The sequence below is a fragment of the Caretta caretta genome, chromosome 11, assembly GCF_965140235.1.
Source record: "Caretta caretta isolate rCarCar2 chromosome 11, rCarCar1.hap1, whole genome shotgun sequence".
Taxonomy (NCBI): Eukaryota; Metazoa; Chordata; order Testudines; family Cheloniidae; genus Caretta; species Caretta caretta.
This window is the reverse complement of record NC_134216.1, coordinates 3,038,353-3,055,755: the sequence shown is the minus strand read 5'-3', so window position 1 is coordinate 3,055,755 and position 17,403 is coordinate 3,038,353. Positions and strand designations below refer to the sequence as shown.

The 17,403-nt window shown below is 62.2% G+C and overlaps 1 protein-coding gene across 9 annotated transcripts in view; it reads right to left on the bottom strand.

The window, feature by feature from the left end:
* TNS1 (tensin 1) overlaps positions 1–16,432 on the bottom strand; it is a 288,617-nt gene extending 272,185 nt beyond the window's left edge. For all 9 annotated transcript variants that reach the window (XM_075117712.1, XM_075117713.1, XM_075117715.1 and 6 more), the window contains exon 1: positions 16,330–16,432. In XM_075117712.1, the coding sequence (XP_074973813.1) occupies positions 16,330–16,425 (96 nt within the window). In that variant the 5' untranslated portion in view covers positions 16,426–16,432. The remainder of the gene's footprint in view (positions 1–16,329) is intronic.
* Positions 16,433–17,403: the final 971 nt, after the last annotated feature.

Below are 17,403 nucleotides of genomic sequence, written 5' to 3'. Positions count from 1 at the left end.
TAGTACCAGCTGGGGTGGAGGTCGGGGGACGTGCGCACTATTCCAAGCAGCCATCAGATGAGAACCTGCCTTGGAACGAGCCACCTGGCGATGAGATGACTGGGTCCCCTCACTGCCGGCCCCCCGTGCTAGCCAGCCAGCTGGTCACCCTGCATAGCTGGGCCCGGACAAAACGGGGAGACTTTGCCCGGCCTGTTGCACTTCCCCTATTCCTGCCCAGCTCAGTTGCCCAAAGCCAGAGGGCACAAACCTCTGAGGGAACCCCAGAGCCCTGCAAAAGCCGAGGGCAGCGCCAGCCAGGCCGGGACACCGGGACCCCCCTGTTCCAGCAAAGCCGGGCGCCGTTCTCCAGCTGCACAGGGCTCCGGCCAACCACCGGCTCCTGCACGTTCCAACCAGCTGCGCGCCCGGCTCCCCCGAGCCAGGCCCTCGTTAAGAACAGCTTCGCCCTGCAAACACATTTTCCCCTCAAGGTCCAAGCCAACATTTGGTTCCCATTTCCTTCCACCAACACACCCGCGGTCTCTCCCATCCAATTTCCACATGTGCCTGGGCCCAGAGGAGCAGGGGCGCCGGCCGCTTTCAAGGAAAGATGCAAAGAGGAGGGGAGAGGGAAGGAGGAACCTGCTTGGGGCTTAACACTGCAAAGTTTAGCCCTTTCCTGCAGTCCTGGGGAGGGGAGGGGGGAGCTGGGGGGCTCAGCCTGATACCCAGGGAGCAGTCTGGTCCCTTGCTGCTGTCCTGCGGCTAGGGTGAATGCAGAGAGGGGCGCTGGGGGCTCTTCCCCACCAAGGGCTCTCAAAAGCCTTGAACCCTCCCCTTTACAGTGAACTTTTGCCAACCTGCCCTCTGCCAAACACAACGCGTTGTTAATTTTCCACGACACAGCAGAGCCTTTATCGAGGCCTGACACCAACCCCAGCCCCAGGGAACGCCAGCTCCCCTCCCCCCCAGCGCCACACACGCCATCACGGCTTCAGTTGCGGACATGCCAGGATGCCCCGAGCAAGGGAAAGCCGCTGGCCCAGGCCAGGGAGATGCCCCAGAATGACCCCTCCATGGACTACATCCCTCCCCACGGCACCCCAGCCACCCCCACCTGCTGCTTCCTCCAATGAAGAGCGCCCCTGGGGTCAGGGGGACGTGCCCTCTGGTGCCTGGCACATGGCTGGGGCCTGGCAGACACCTGGCCATCACCCGCACCTAGGCTGGGAAGGATTCTGCACGCTCCCTTGGGTCCTTTCTTGTGGGGGTGCTTTCCAGCCCCCCTCCCAAACATCTGTACCCCAAAGGCTCCCGCAGCAACCGCCTTGTGGCCGGGGGGCAAGGGGGAGAGATGCTGCGCTATGAGCCCTCACAGTGCCCGTGGGGCCAGAGAATTGGCACCGCTACCTTGGTGCGCACCCCTCGCCCCCTTCCCCACTCACACATCCCCTCCCCCGTAGCCTTCTACCCCCCCCCACCATTTCACACATTCCCCCTCTGCAACCCCACCCCCGTCACAGCCCCCCTCTGCCCACCCTGCACCCCAGGCCCTGCTAAAGCAGCCAGAGAGCCAGGCTGCCCCCCCTTGCTCTGCTTGTCTGCCTGCCTCCCCTCTCACTGTGCCCCAGCCCCTCTCACCCTCCCTCCCAAGCTCAATAGGATCCTGCGACAAAGCCTGCAAGCCGGGCAGGGCCAGGCGAGCCCCTGTTTGTGTTCCCCAGACAATGCTGCCTTTTATATGGGGCCGTGGCAGCCAAGAGCGGGATGGGACCACCCCGGCTCCCTGCCTCCCCCACTGCCTGGGAACACGCAACCCCCTCCCTGCCCCTGCACGGAGTCCCCCACACCCGCCGGGCTCCCTTCCCTGAGGGCAACCCTGGCTCCAACAACCCCTGGCTCCCGTTGGGGACGGAGGGCCTGGCCCATCAGCCCATGCCCCTCTGGGGAGGTGCTTCAGGAGCAGGCGGGGGACACCCCACAGGGCACCAGAACAGGACCAGGAGGCCGCAAAGGGGGCAGGGGACTTTGGGGACCCATCAGAGAAGGGTTAGGCTGAGACGCCATGGAAGAAACGAAGCAGCGGGGGTAGGGGCTGCGGAGTCAGGACCAAAGAGGGGGGCCAGGACATATTGGGGAGGGAAAGCACCAAGGTGCCTAGGGTGAGGCGGGGGGGGGGGGGGCAGAGGAGGCTTGGACGCCTGGGGAGGAAATGACATGCCCTCCGGCTTTGGGGAGACGCGGAGCTGGAGAGACCATCGCCCCTGAGGCCCTGGGTAGAGGCTCTGCCCAGATACCCAGCCGAGGGACCCCAGCCAGCGAGGGGCTCCGTGTCCTGGTGCTGCTGGAGAACGGGCATCGCTCAGGGCAGGCGGGCAGAGCCAAGGGCTCCAGGGTCCGAGAAGAACCCGGAAACAAGGGGGCTTCACCCAACTTTCCAGGCCTGAGCCAAAGCCAATGGAGAGGCTGCTGCAGGCTCATGGAGGATCTGGCCCAGCAGGACCAGGCTCAGGCAGGAGGTCCCTGCCGCTGCTTCCGGGAGCTACTCGAGGTAAGCGCTGCCCAGAGTCTGCACCCCTGACCCCCACCCAGGCCCCAACCGCCTGCTCCAGCCCCGATCCCCCTCCTGCACCCCAAACCCTCATCCCCAGCCCCACCCCAGAGCCTGCACCCTCAGCCAGAGCCCTCACCCCCTCCCACGCCCCAACCCCCTGCCCCAGCCCTGATCCCCCTCCCGCCCTCCGAACCCCTCGGTCCCAGCCCGGAGCACCCTACTATACCCCAAACCCCTCATCCCCAGCCCCACCCCAGAGTCTTCACCCCCAGCCAGAACCCTCACACCCCCTCATGTACCCCAAAACCCTGCCCAGCCGATTCCCCTCTCACCCTCCAAACCCCTCAGTCCCAGCCCGGATCACTCTCCTGCACCGCAAACTCCTCATCCCCAACCCCACCCCAGAGCCCACACCCCCAGCCAGAGCCCTCACTCCACCCCAGAGTCCCCTCCCATACCCTGAACCCCTCATTTCTGGCCTCACCTTGGAGCCTGCACCCCCAGCACAGAGTGCCCCTTGGCTCCACCCCCCAGCATCCCAAACCCCCAGAGCCCGCACCCCCAGCCGAAGCCCTCACCCCTCTTGCATCCCAACCCACTGCCTCAGCCTGGAGCCCCCTCCCACACTCTGAACCCCTCAGTTCTGGCCCCACCCTGGAGCCCACACCCCCAGCCAGAGCCCTCACCCCCTCCCGCACCCCAGCCCCCCTCAGCCAGCCTGGTGAAAATGAGCTAGTGAAGGAGGGTGGGGAGAGCAAACGACAGGGGCGGGGGGGGGGGAATGGAGTGAGCGGGGGTGGGGCCTCAGAGAAGGGGTGGGGCATGGGTGAGGCTGCGGGGGAGGGGAGGGCAGGGCAGGGGCAGGGCAAGGGTGTTCGCTGCATACCCCCACCTTGATCTGGGCACCGCTTGGGAAGAGAGCCCCAAACCAACACCCTAGAGCCAGGCCCCCCTCCAGCCTAGGGGGAGCGGAGACCCAGAGCCGAACTCCGCTGCTCAGCCACATCCCTCCTGCTGGGCCATCAGCAAGCCTGATCCCCTGCCCAGAGATTCCTGCATCGCGCCCGGTGACCTTGAGTTTCTTCCCTAGGGAGGAAACAAATGGAAAACTTGGGACGTCACCAAAAACCTGACAGACACGCAGGCTCCCACCCCGACACCTCCAGGTTTCCCCCGCCCCCAGCACCGGCCCAGCACCCAGCCAGAAATCCATGGCACCGCTTCACCGCCTGAGAGTCTGGCTTCCCCCTTGTCCCCATAAATCGGGGGGCCCCCGTGCGCTGAGGATCCAACAGGATACAACTCCGGGCAGGGACAGCAGAGTGCTTTGGGAAGCGTCTGGTGTGAAGGGCGGAGAACGGTGCTGTCGGACCGGTGCCGGTCGTAGCGTATTTGGGACCCTGCAGCATCCGCTGCCCTGGCGCTGATGGAGACGCCCTGATCACCCCAAGGGTTTTGCTCAGCAGAAAACCAACGAAATCCCTTTCGTTCCAATGGCAGTTCCCAGCCCGAGCAGCTCAGGTGCTTTCGGCGTGGATCCAAACCTCCCTCCCCGCCCCCGGCTGGCACCCCTGCTTTCTCCCCTTCGCTCTCGGTTTACAGCTTGCGGGGCCTGCGGCTCATTAAAGCTCTTTATCGCCCCATAAGTGCTTTCACTGCTGGCTGCTCCCGCGCTCCCCTCCCATGAAAAGGGCCCATTCCCGCTCCGAGAGTTCAACGCCCAGCAAAGCGAAGAGCCGGGCTGCCAACCCTCCAGGATGGTCCTGGAGTCTCCAGGAATTAGAGCCGAATCGTTAATTAAAGACGATGAAACCTCCAGGAATACGGCCAACCATAACTGGCCACCCTAGCTCCCTCCTGCTCCACCCAGATGTGCGCAGAGGCCCTCGTTCGGAGCCGCAACTCCCCCTCCCTCAGGCCACGTCTACACGACAAAATGACGCCCGCCTGACTCACGGCGGTCGGGTATCCAATCACTCAGGGGCACGCGCCTGCTGGCTCCTCGCATTGGCAGGGTGCGTCCGTCCCGGGAGCGCTCGGATCGATTGTCGGTGCGGGACGGCTCCTGGAGGCCAGTAACTACATCAGCGAAGAGAGGCACTTGACTTCCCAGCTAGGTCGCCCCAAGGCGCCGCACGCTTGGGGCTTGGCTCTGCCAAACCAGCCTGGCAACGCTACCCGAACGAGCCCCGAGATCTCTGCTAAGGGCCCCCTCGGGCTGGGCTCGAAATAGCGATGGTGGGTGACTCTTCCCTGCCTCCAATTGCTGCTCCGTCACCTCGCTAGGATGGGGTGGGTCCCCACGCCTCCTTGAGAGGGCCTGGGGCATGGGGCTGGTGAAAGGAAAGGAGACGCTGGTGTGTTTCTGAGGGGACCTGGGTGCGAGAGGGGAATTCAAGCAGTTCAGAGGGACAGGACTGGTTTAATTTGTGCCAGTGGGGCTCCGACCCCTTCCCCAGAGGAGAGGATTCCCCAGCCCAGTGCAACCCCTGTGGCTCTCTGCAACCCAAAGCCAGACCCTTCTCACCCTGGCGCCCGATCAATCCCTCCCCCTCCTTCCAGACCTACACACGCTGGGGCCACTTCCCCTGGCTGGAAACATCCTCGTCTACACGGGGATTTTAGCCACCGCTGGAACTTGCTGTTGCAAACACCCAACGGAGAGACGATAAATCCCGGGGCAGCGCGACTGGCATCAGAACAGCCTCCTGCAGCTGCAAACCAGCAGCCCCCGGGGCAGATCACATCTACGCTGGGGGGCTGCATGGGTGCCATGCCAGCAACAGCTAAATGCCCAGAAGACACTCAGCCTCGGGCCAAGCTAGGCATGGGCACCACTTCAGCTCCCCGCCCACCCATCACCCCCGCATCACTTGTCTCTTCCCTGACCCCCATCGGGGCTGCAGAGAGCCCTCCAGTCACGAGGTGCCCCGGCTGGATGTTGTGCTCCAGGGCTGGGGCCCCCTGAGAGCTGCACAGGGGCCCCCCCAGAGCTGGGGCAGCCCTGCCAGCCCAACACAAAGGCAGATCAGACCCTTCCCGGGGCATCTGGTTAAGTGTCCCTAAATCAGGGACTTCATTAGTCCCTGGGGTGGGGAGGGGCCGTGTCCTTCCCCAGGGGCTTCCTCCTGGGCTGGGGGGCAATCACAGGCTCATCTGTCAGTGCTGGCTCGCTAATCACAGCTCGCAATGGCCCAGGTGGCCCGTTGTAAGGGAGAGGGCGTGGCAGGCGCCCTCACGAAGTCCCATCGGCTCCATAAATCTTCCCCCGCGGCCCATTCAGCAGCACAGCAAGGCTGGGCCCCTCCAGAGGGGCAGGGGAAGGGTCAAGGGACAGTGGGCGCGGGCCATTAGCGTGATTTAGGGCTCATTAGAGGGGGGAGCCGCCGGACGCCCCGTTGCTGGCCATTCTTGGTTTCCAGCAGGCCAGGGTCCCCCGCCGGCCAGCAGGCGCTGGCTGGGACAAGTCAACGAGCGAACTGGCCACTTAGCAACCGAGCTGAGCCACACTGGGCAGGGAGCTAGCCCACCCTTCTCAGGGGGCCAGAGAAGCCGGGCACCGTCAGCCACCCCCTCCCGAGATCCCCCTGCCAAAAGCCAGCCCGGTTCAGACACCCAGCTCCCCGAACCACCGTCCCCCCCCACCCAGCCACCCCCCCCGCCCCCACGTCACACCCCTTGGAGTTCGGCCGCCAGCATCGCTCGCAGCCGGGATTCTCCGGTGTTAGAAGCAAGCCCCCTTCCGAAGAAATACAGCATCCCTGCGCCATCCCCACGCGCCGGGCTCCGCTCCGATCCACCGGCCGCTCACCCACGCTGCGGTGGAGACGGCTCTCGCGCCAGCTTGTGCAAAGAGCCGCAGCGCGGCCTGAGGAGAGGAGGGGAGGGAGACGGGAGAGGTTAGATGCACGGGCTGGGGACTGGAGGAGGGGGCTGCAGGAGGCCTGAGGTTGGTCCATAGCTCGGCCACCCAGTGCCAAAGCTCATAACACACAGCAAATCAGAGCCCGAGCACCGGGAGAGACATAACAGGGCGTCACGTTTTGGTTTTAGCCAAAGGAGCAAAGCAGCCACTGATGCCTCGTTACCCACCCCCAAGGCAGCATCGTCAGCTACTGCAGGCGGGGCCCAAGGGGCTCAGAAAGGGTTGAGCCAGAACCGGAGTGTGCCATCTCCCCAAAGTGCTTATCCGGCCCCCACAGCTCACACTCTTGAATGTATTTATCCTCAGCACCTCCCTAGCTCGCAGGGGGAGGTTGTGCCATCCTCATTGGACAGAAGGGGAAACTGAGGCATGGGTCACACAGAGTCCGTGGCAGAGCAGGGAGCTGAGTCCCAGCCTAGCCCCCAAACTGCTAACCACCCCTCTCGGGGCTCCTGCTTAGCCCACATCTCAAGGAGATTTGCAAATGAGAGAGGCCAGCCTGTGGGTAAGGCACAGGGCTGGGATGCAGGAGAGCTGAGTGCAATTCCCAGCTCTGCTCCAGGCTCCCTGGGTGACCTTGGGCCAGTCCTGTCAGTTCCGTGCCTCAGTTTCCCCCATCTGTTACAGGGGGATAACAACCCTGGCCTGCCTCTCAGGGCATTGTGAAAATGAATCCGTTAGTGTGGGGGAGATGCTAAATTACTATAACACACTTGCAGAGATTCAGGCCAGATTTCCCATGGAGAGTCAGGGGAACCAGAGACAGCTCATGGCCCTGCCGGCCATCCCAGTCCTGGGCAGACAGTGCCGTGATCCGAAACAAGCGAGATCACCTCCCTTCTGCACAGCACCGTTCGGATGCTATTTCAGGGCTGGGCTCCTTCCCTCGGACTCTTATTTTGGAAAGGGGGAGAGTCTGGGGGAGGCGCTAGAAGATCAGACAGAGCAGCCCCACACCAGGCCCCATGGATCCGAGGGCAGCCCCACATCTTACTTCAGGCAAGAAAGGCGAGACGGGGACCGGCCGATAGCATCTCGGTGAGCCATTAAGCTGCCAACAGCCGCAAGATTAATTCCCAGTGAAAACCACTCAGGAAGATCTCATTTAGCAGACAATAACTCTGCCCGCCAAACAGCCGCGCAGGGCCCGGCTTTAATTAAAGAGCCAGGGGGTGCTGATGCAGCAGCTTTGATAGGACAGAGGTCCCTGCAAGCTAGCCACAGGACGGGCCATTCCAGCACACAACGGGCCTCTGCTGTCCCTGATACGATCCTTTGTACTCGCTGCAATGCTGGAGGGGAGGGACTGGACCGGCTCCAGGTCTTAAAGAAAGCTGCCAGCCCCAAGCCCCTTCCAGCTCTGCAAAAGGGCCACCTAGATTCATGTTCCTGGCCTTCCCACGCTGCCACCATCCCAGAGCCACTGCAACAGACAGCAAGGGCCAAATTCCGCTCCAGGCAAGGCCACTGGCTCTAGCCACCAGGGCATCATTCAGATCCTCCTGTTCCAAAAGGGAGGCCCCTGGAACTTGAGCAACAGGAGAATCCCCATTTACGGTTAGCAGTACAGGGCTCAGGACACACAGGCAAACAGTTCTGTGTTCCAGCCAATAGAGGGCACCACTCACCCATTCTCACACACACACACACCCCACTTCTCAATGTCTTTCATGTTCCAGAGATGTATTCCTATATTACTTCTGCAACCCTTTAAGCATTTCATTCCAAATGTAAATAAAGCATCTCCCCGAAAACCGCCCCTGGCTGCAAACTTCCTGGCTCAGGCCAGTTGGTGCCGATCTCCGTGCCTCTCTCTCTGCACCCCTCTGCCCCCCACTCCTTGAGCTCCAACCTCCCCTGCATCTCTTCCACATCCCTGCAGCATCGTTCTTGGCATGGGGTGGGCTTCGCCTGGTCCTGTGCTCAGTCATCCAGCCCTGACTTGGGGATTGCAGCCTGCGGGGAGGGCTGCCTAGAAGAGGGAGCCTGCTCCCTCAGAGATGGGGAGACTTGGGGCCAGAAGATCGGGGGAGAGGACCAGCATGGGCCTGGCAGAGCGTCCCTGCTCTGCATGGTCTGGCGTTAATGGACTTGCAAGCAGCTGGGTGCAGCCTGAGAAGTACAAACAGGGGAAACTGAGGCAGGGGCTGGTTGTGATGCTGGATCAAGCAAGGCCTTGCTACAGTTCTCTAGAACACCCTCCATACAACCCCTGTGCCTCGTGACTGCTCCTTCTCCTCTCCTGGCCCCTGTGCAAACAGATTGCTTTCGCACCTCTTCATTTCTCCCTTCCCCCGTTTTTCACCCCACGATGCAGCTGCTTTCATTTATTCACCCTCCGATGCTTCCCCCCGGCGTGGTTGGTAATTTACACCATACGGCTTCTGCTGTCTTGTGCCCCCCAACCCCAAAGCCCCCCCGGATGCAGTGGCTATAAAAGCTGCCCTGCAGAGGGAGGTTACGCTGCATTGGATACACGTCACAAGCGTTTTACAGCTTTGGGCAATTGCGGGGTTTCTTGTGGAACATTTTAAGAGCTTCGTAGAGAGTCAGATTCTTTCCAGATGAATCTCAGAGAGTCATCAGCAGGAACCAGGAAAGGGAATTTCAAACACTACAAGGCTCCACCCTCACTTTCCCCTTCCCATTGCCCTATGCAAAAAACATGTCCACCATTGGCTACAAATGACCGCAAACTGCCCAATAGCTGGGGGGGGAGGGGGGTCTCTGCAAGGAGTGGGGGGAAGAGTTTGTCCTTCCCAAGAATCTTGCAGCAGGGAGACAACTCCTGGTGCTTCGCACAGCTGGATCAGCCCACATAGGCAGCCCCACTGCACATCACCGAGCGGGGCTTGAACCTGGGCCCTGCAGTCCCAAATCCCAGGGTGCGGCCACCAGGCCTAGCTCACTGCCACAGCCCCACGGCACTGCACCACACGGACACCCAGCAAGAGCCAGGAAGCGCTTCCAAGTGAAGCGGACAAGCCAAAGGAAGGGAAAGGAAAGGACACGCCCACGGTCACCCAGCAGGAGCTGCAGACATAGGACTGAAACCTGGGCCCCACAGCTGGCAGTCTGGCGCTCTAACCCCTGGACCACACAGCCACGCCGAAACCACTTTGGGCGGAAAGCATTGGATTTGCCTTGAGCGTCCGGTAATGACCCAGCGCGCCGGGCAGCCCCCCGAGCACCCGTCAGGTGCTCTGTGCACACCCGACTCTGGGAACGGTGCCAGGCTGAAGCTAGGCTGGAGAGAGCGAAGAGCTCGTTGCCTCAGTACAGACACCCCGGGAGGCAGCGCAAAGCGGGGAGAGAGAACGCGTAAGAACTAGGGACACAGGCTCTTCTGACAGCCGCTGCTCAGCCTGTAAAGGAGGAGATAAATCCCCGGGTCTTTTAGCTGAAGAAGGGCCCCCCCCCCCCCCGTCGTTTGTCTCGAAAGCGGCAGGAGCAAAGCACGGCCCTGCCATAAGCGGGACCACACAGAGCGGAGCGATGGGCAGGAATGCCGAGGCAGGCCTGGATTAGACAGTCAGAGCCCGCTGCCAGCCTGCGTCCTCACACACACACACAAGGAGCAACAGCCTGTTGAATGCCACATTTGCAGGTGTCCTGGATGCTGAGTGGCTGCCAGTGCTGGGAGCCTTCCCCAGCTCTCTCTCGGCATCCAGGACAGCACGGGAGGGCTCAGAAGCCACCAGCAGCTCCCCGGGCGTGATGGCGAGCTGCATTGCTGAAGACGTGTCGTGGCTGGTAGGTTGTGAGCAGATTTCCAGGGAGGCTGCAGGGAGACGCTAGCAGGCACGGTTATTAGCCGGCTGCATTCAGGCACTTGTATTGTCCGGCCAAACAGGCTCGGGGCCGTGGCCGGCAAGTGGCTGGGCCCACCAGAGCACACTGATAACACCGACAGATGGCGCATTGCTCCAGGGCAGAGAAGTGGGCGCTACAGGCCACACCACAGGACTGGGGCACTGGAACACACCCAAGAGCTGACCCCAACTCAGACAGTGCCTCAAATTCTCTGCGTCAGTTTCCCCAGCTGTAAAACAGCCTCAACCTTTCCCGAGCTAGAGGGCTGCTGGAGGATCCATTAATGGTTTGGAAAGTGGCGATAAATATTTCTCCGGGACCTTTCATCCTGCCCAAAGCACTTCACCTTCCACTGAAATGCAGCAACTTCTGGGGCAGAACACAGGAGCTGCCTAACAGCACACAGCGCCGCTCTTACTGGCTTTCCTCACAGCCTGCCTGGCTGGAACGCAGAAGGACCGGCAGGCAGGCCAAATTCATGTATCCACCTTAGCTGTGGTGTCCTGGTCAGATCTAGACAGCTCTCCCCCTCAGAAACCCACTCGCTGAGTATCTTCCAGGGGTCCGTTTCACGCTCCCTATGGCACGCGGCCCCTCCTGCAGCACACCACCCCCAGCACCCCGCTGGGGTGTTGGGGTCTGAAGGGACTCAGGGGCCAGTGCCCCCTGCTGAGTCACCCACACCATGTTCTGTCCCTAGGTAAAATCTCTCTCCCACTCCCACCTGGGGGTCCAGGACAGACCCCCAGACCACCCACACCACGAGGGCAGGTCTTGCCACGTGACCGCCAGCACGGGGCAGCCCTTTACCCTGCATGCAGCGGGCTCAGCTCACCAGCTCAACCGCTGGGGAAGGCAGGATGCCCAGTGGCTCAGGCCAAAATTCCTCGCAGCTCTGCCTGTGCCATAGGACCAGCCGCCCTGGGCGGGTAACCCAGGCTTCCCTCTGTCCCCAGCCTCAGGGGCAGTCCCACGTTCCTGAAAACATTCCCGCCTCCTTTCCAAACCAGCGGGGCTGCCGGTGCCGTATGGGTCCGGCACAGGGTGTCCAGACGCTCCTAGACCTGGGGCTGCAGCTCCAGCCATGTGCCACCCACGGGGACCTCAAACACGTATCCCCTGCTGGGGAGGAGGGGGCAGCGCCCACGAGCTGGGGCCCTTCGCTGGCTCCACAGGGCCACCCCACCCTGACTGCCTTCAGCCTGGAATCACACTGGCAGAGCTGGGGCCGGCAGGAGAGAGGGCCATGCAGACAGACTGCAAGGCCCCTCCCGCACTGCACAGCCAGCCAGGAGCCTTGCCCCGGGACTAGCCATTGCCCCGGGCGGGAGAGGCTTTGGGCCAGCTGCACCGAACAGAGCAGTGAGCAAACAGCAGCGGCCTGAACGCGCCGGGAGATGCCCCGTCTGTCCTCCCCGGCGGGAACACGCCGGGATCCCCCTGTAGCCCTCTTGGCTGCTTGCGCGCGTTTGGAGGAGACAACATGAACCCTGGCTAGCCATTGGTTCTGCCCCCCCCCAGCCTCCCCTCTGCTCTGCCTGGGGCTCTTCCCACCCCTGGGGGTGGGGGCGGCTGCAGCGTGGTCCCCTCTGCCCCTTCTAGAGTTGGGGGGAGCTCCAGAGGGGGCTCCTCCCCCCTGCATTGCAGGAAGCAGAGGTGCCGTCCTTTCCCCACTGCTCACAGAAGGGGAGGGGGAGCAGGGGAGGAGCTGCCCCGAGCAGCTGGCGTCTTTGCTCCCCCCAATTCTCAGCAACCTGAAGCCATTCTCGGGGGGGGGGGCGCTCCTCCAGCAGCTCTGATTGGTTGCTCTGCCCCCAAAGACAGAGCAAATGTGACAAGCAGCCAACCGAAGACCTCAAATTCGCGAGACGCTGCAGCCCACTCGTGTCATTGAGAGATTGGCTCCAGCCCCGGGGGACCACCCGTCACTCCCCAAACAAGTCGCCAGAGCTGGTGACACTGCCCAGGGCCCAGCCCAGGCACCCCGCCCCCTCTGCCATCCCATAATAGGGAGAACAAGGGGTTCCGTTGTGAACCAAAGGGGTGGCGCGGTCAGGCCAGGCCGGGTTTAAAGGCTGCTCTCAGCACCGTAACCCACGGGACTCCCTGCTGCAGGATGCCTTCAACTCAGAGCCCGGAGCTCATCCCAGATCTACAGAGGCACATCCGTGAAACCAACAGGCAACGTTAGACTGAGAGGAGCTGCTTGCGCCAGCGAGGACTGGGCCATGAAGGAGCAGCAGGGCCTGGGAATGCCAGTAACAGATTGAGATCAGTTTGGGTCCAGCGCATATGGCTCCAGCAACCTGAAACATGACCGGTCGCAGGGAGGGCGGAACTTGTGACACATGATCTGACAGGAGCAGAGATGGGGCTGCCAGGCGCTGCACAGACACAGAGCAAGGGACCAGCCCCGCCCTGAGGCGCTCACAGGCTAAACAAAGGGAGCATCACCCTTATACAGACTGCGAGAGAAATGTAGCACCAGGCCCAAGGCCCCACAGGCTGGGCACTGAATCCGGATCCCCCCAAGTGCCAGAACCTGTCTCACCAGCCCAGCCGTCCTATCTACGTTCAGAAGAATCACTCTTTGGGTTTAGCAGTGTAGGAGCTAAGATACATAATAGATTGCACCCTGGTTAAGGCAGTCAGTGCTCTCTCTCTCTCTCACACACACGCGTGCGACAACTAGATAGCCAAAGCACTAGGGAACGCGCCCCCCACGCCCCCGGGCCCAGCCGTGCACCATCCTGCCAGCTGCTGCACGAGGGCAGGAGCAGATCTGATTTCTCGGATCGTTTCACGAGCAGCGAAGACCCTGGCTGAGCGTCACGGCGAAGACGAGGGTCAGGGCATCGCTCAGGTTTCAGAGGCATCAGCGGATCCCGCAGGGTCTGGGAAGAACATTTCACTGCCCCGGTTCGCCTGCTGCCCGGGCATCAGTTGTCAGCCTCCGAGAGAGGCAGGGGCAGAGCTCCGATCAGGCCATGTTTGAACTCCCCAACCTAAGGGCAGGTCACCTGTGTGACGAAGCGGGACTGTTCTGAATGTTTCCTCTGAATATTGTAGGGGTGCCTCAGTTTCCCCTAGGCAGTTCTTAAGTATCTAGGGGGTGGGATAAGGGATCCTTGCAGAGCCCTAGAGGGCAGGTGTGTGCAGGGGTCTGGACACAGAGAATGGCCGACACCCTGTTTCCTGGCAATGGATGGCCTGGGCCCTTTCCCCCCTGCAAGGTGAGAGCTAAAGGGTTGGAGAACAAAGGAATCCGGTGACCTCCTGGCCCGGGAAAGGAACAAAGCCCAGAGGAGGGGGGCCTGGAGGGAGTTTCAGTTTGGGGCTGGCTGGGACATGGAGTGAAGGGCAGATGTGGTTGTCTGGCTCACTGCCCCCCAAAATGGACTCAGCTGAGGGGTCCTGTTCTCTGCACCTGCAAGCTCTGTGTTAGACCATGTTCCTGTCGTCTAATAAACCTTCTGTGTTACTGGCTGGCTGAGAGTCACGTCTGACTGCGGAGTTGGGGGGCAGGACCCTCTGGCTTCCCCAGGACCCCGCCTGGGCGGACTCGCTGTGGGAAGCGCACGGAGGGGCAGAGGAGGCTGAATGCTCCGAGGTCAGACCCAGGAAGGTGGAGCCGGGTGAGCTGTGTGTCCTGCAGCCAGGCTGCTCCCCGAGAGGAGACTGCCCCAGAGTCCTGCCTGGCTTCATGGGGAGCAGTTCCAGATCATCCTTCATGGGGGCTCCGTGACAACCTGCAAAGCGGCATCTCTTCCTGCCTGGATGCTAGCCCTGCCAGACAGGGAGCAGCCAGCCAGGGGCATCAAGATCGGACTCTGCATCCCTTTGCAAACCCCCCACCAGGCCCGCATCCGGGAAACCCTCTCAGACTCCAGCCAAACAACCCTCCACCCGCCCTCCCCCCCCCCACAAGCAGGAACCCTTCTCTTGCTCTGGCCTGGCCAGCTCGTTGCTCAGAGGCCTTGCTCCTATCCACCGTCCCCCACCCCTCTCGAGCCAAGGTGTGATGAGCACTGGGAGGAGCCACTGTCCATCAGGGGCATTTCCTCTGACCTCCCTAGAGTTACAGTGGGGTTGGGATGGACAATCTGGCCCTGCGGCTTGAGCGCCCCCCAGCGGCAGCCCCAATTACAGCAATACGGAGTACCAGAAACTGCCTGTTCACGAGCCCCTCTGCCACCCTTCCCAGGGCCCATGTGTGCAGAGAGGAGATCACACACACTGGATTGTTAGCAGCCATCTCAGAGTCCCTGGAGCGCCTTACTGAAGGCGAGCCACTCTCCCGGAGCTTTCTGTGGGGTCCTTATCAGCAAGTATATCTACACACCACAATACTCCACAAACCCGGCCAGCCAACACCTCACAGCGACACTGGGAACTTCACAGCCCCATCTGGGACAGAGCAGAGAAACCCCATTTGCTGTTAGCAGTATAGAGTCTAGGACACACAAGAGTGCAGTTCTGAGTCCAACCACTAGAGAGCAGGGGACACCTCAGGCACAAGCCGGTGCTTCATAATACCGCTGCTGTAAGACGCCGGCCGGGTTTTGTTTGAGAAGCGACACAGAGCAGGTCTGGGGTGGGCAGGGTGTGGGGGAAACGCACGCACTCTTTAGAAGGAGAACGAAAAGTTAAATCTCCCAGCTACAGCTGGGAGAGCGGGCGGCGGTTACTGGTCACACTAACAGGGCTGAGCACAGGCCCGTGCTGCCAGCAAAAGCCTGCGCCGGATGGACCCAGCTGCAGCCAGGCTCGTTCCATCTGCCGCCGGGTTCGCCAAGCAGTAGCAGGCTGCAGCCTTGATGGAACAGGAAACGTCTGGGGAGAACCCCTAGTACTGCCGCGAGCCATGGTGGAGAGGCCCTAAATCACTGACCTGTCGGGCTGGAAGGAGCCTCGAGCAGTCCTCCAATCCAGCCCCCTGCGCTGAAGCAGGACAGCAGTGTCCTGGGCCTCCTCCAGGGACTTCACTTCCTGTCCCAAACAGCTGGGCTAAGGTTGCAGTTCCCATGTCCCCCAGGAAAAGCTCTGGATGGAGGTGCTCAGTAGAAGGCGCTCAGGCCCTACTCCAGGTTTGACTGTCAGTCGTTCTAACTCTGGCTATACTTATTCTCCCTAAGAATGTCCGATCCCCCTCTCCTAATGGTGAATTCTTGGCCTCAGCAGCTTCTTGTGGCAGTGAGTTCCCCAGGCCAACAACGCTGACTTGGGTCACTATCGAACCTGCCACCCTTCAAGCTCAGCGGCTGCCCCCATGACCCTGCTGTGAGAGACGAGCATCCCCTGCTCTCCCTGCTGGGCCCCAATCAGGATTCAATCCAGTCTCCCCTCACCTGGCCCCACTCCAAGGTCGGGCCCTTTTCACTCTCTGTTCCCAGGGTCGCTGCCCTAGGCCCCTCACCATTCTCCCCACCTGTCTCCACACCGCTGCACACCATGCAGCCAGGTCCCCCAGCCACCACTTACCTCCCCCTCCCTGGGCAGGCCCCAGCATTGGGCGCTGCCCAACTAAAACCCACTAAGGGTGAGTGGCGGGGTCCGGGCACCTTAAGGGACTGGCAATGGGAGAGGGTACCTCTGCCCAGCTGCCACCCATCCCTAGCTGCTACATGCAATGAGTTTGGGGGGGGGGGGGAGTCTCAGCCTGGCACCCACCAGTACAGTTGGCCCCCTTTGTTGGTCCCCTCCCATGGGGGGGGCGCGACAGGCCAGTGGCAAGACACATAGGGGCGCAAGCAGCAGGGATGGTCTCAGGATGAGAAAGTTGGATCCCAGACCCCAGAGCCGGGCTGGCCTGCCCCTGCTGCCCGAGACAGCGCCGGCTCAGGCCACCCACACGAGGGCTCTTCCATCGACATGCCCCACTCCACAGGGATCCCCCCACAGCAGGCAACCTCCTGCCCTTCCTTAGCCAGCCCACCACCCCCTCCTCCCACAACGGCACCCCTGAAAATCAGGGCTCCCCAGGGGCTACCACGTTTGCAGACACAAAGCCAGGCTCCCCCCCACCGCAACCTCCCTGTCCCACACCCCCACTTACCTTCCTGGGCCAGCATAAGCACCGGGGCAGGATGCAGGAGAAGAGGTACTTCCCCCAGCGGATCATCAAGCCGAAGCACCAGCCGAGACAGGTCATAGCTCACTCCTTCCTGGCTCCCCCACAATCTGCAGCCCCCAGGGGAAGGTGGTTTCCAGCTAAAACTCCAGTGGATGCTGGGCAGTTCCTGAGCTCTGAAGTAACCAGTGGCTCCCGGCGTATGGCTGGGCTAATCCCGACCGCCCCTCACCGTGCCATCAGCACCGCAGAGCCGGGTGGCCATCAGGCAGCTCCCAGCCCCTCCTGAGCGACCTGGGTGCAGTTCTTGGGGCCAGCGCCCCTCAGTCCCTCGCTGTGCGCCCCATCCAGGTGCCGGAGACGCCGGCTAAACCTTCCCCGCTCCCTGACGGGCGGCACAGCCAGACCCCGGCTGTGGGACAGGCAGCAGAAGCCAGCAGGGCCCTGCAGCGTGCGAAGGCGCAGCCAGCCTGCAAAGTCTCCCAGCGCTCCCTGAGGGGCAGGCTGCAGAGAGCGGGCTGCACCCTCTGGGCCGCCCAGGGCCCAGCTCACACGCACACGAGCCAGCCCAGGCACTGCTTCCCCTCCGGAGCCGCCCGGCAAATCCCACCCCCCATTAGCTAATGAGATTCTCCCCCCTCTCCTCCCCCGGCAGCGCGGGTCGCTCAGGCTCTGTGCCTTGCAGCTGCTGGCCCCTCCGCGCGCTCGGCAGCTCGTGTCCTTCACGGCACTTGCTAGGGCACCGGGCTCGTCCCTGGAGCCGAGCGATGCTGCGCCAAAACCCCGGGGATGCAAGGCAGGGACGAGCAAGGCACAAGGGGAGGACTGAGAGCGCTCGCCAAGCCCTAGCTCTGGGCCCAGCTGGGCAGGGGGAGTCCCCTCCAGGGAGATTCTGCTGCTTCCCGCTCATCTATGGGATTTCTCTGGTGTCTCCGCAGGCAAATCATCAACGTTTCTATCCTCCCGCGCCCCAGTGGGGCAGGGCCGGGCTGTTACCCCCATGGGACAGATGGGAAACTGGAGCACAGAGCGCCTAGCTGACTTGCCCACGGTCACACC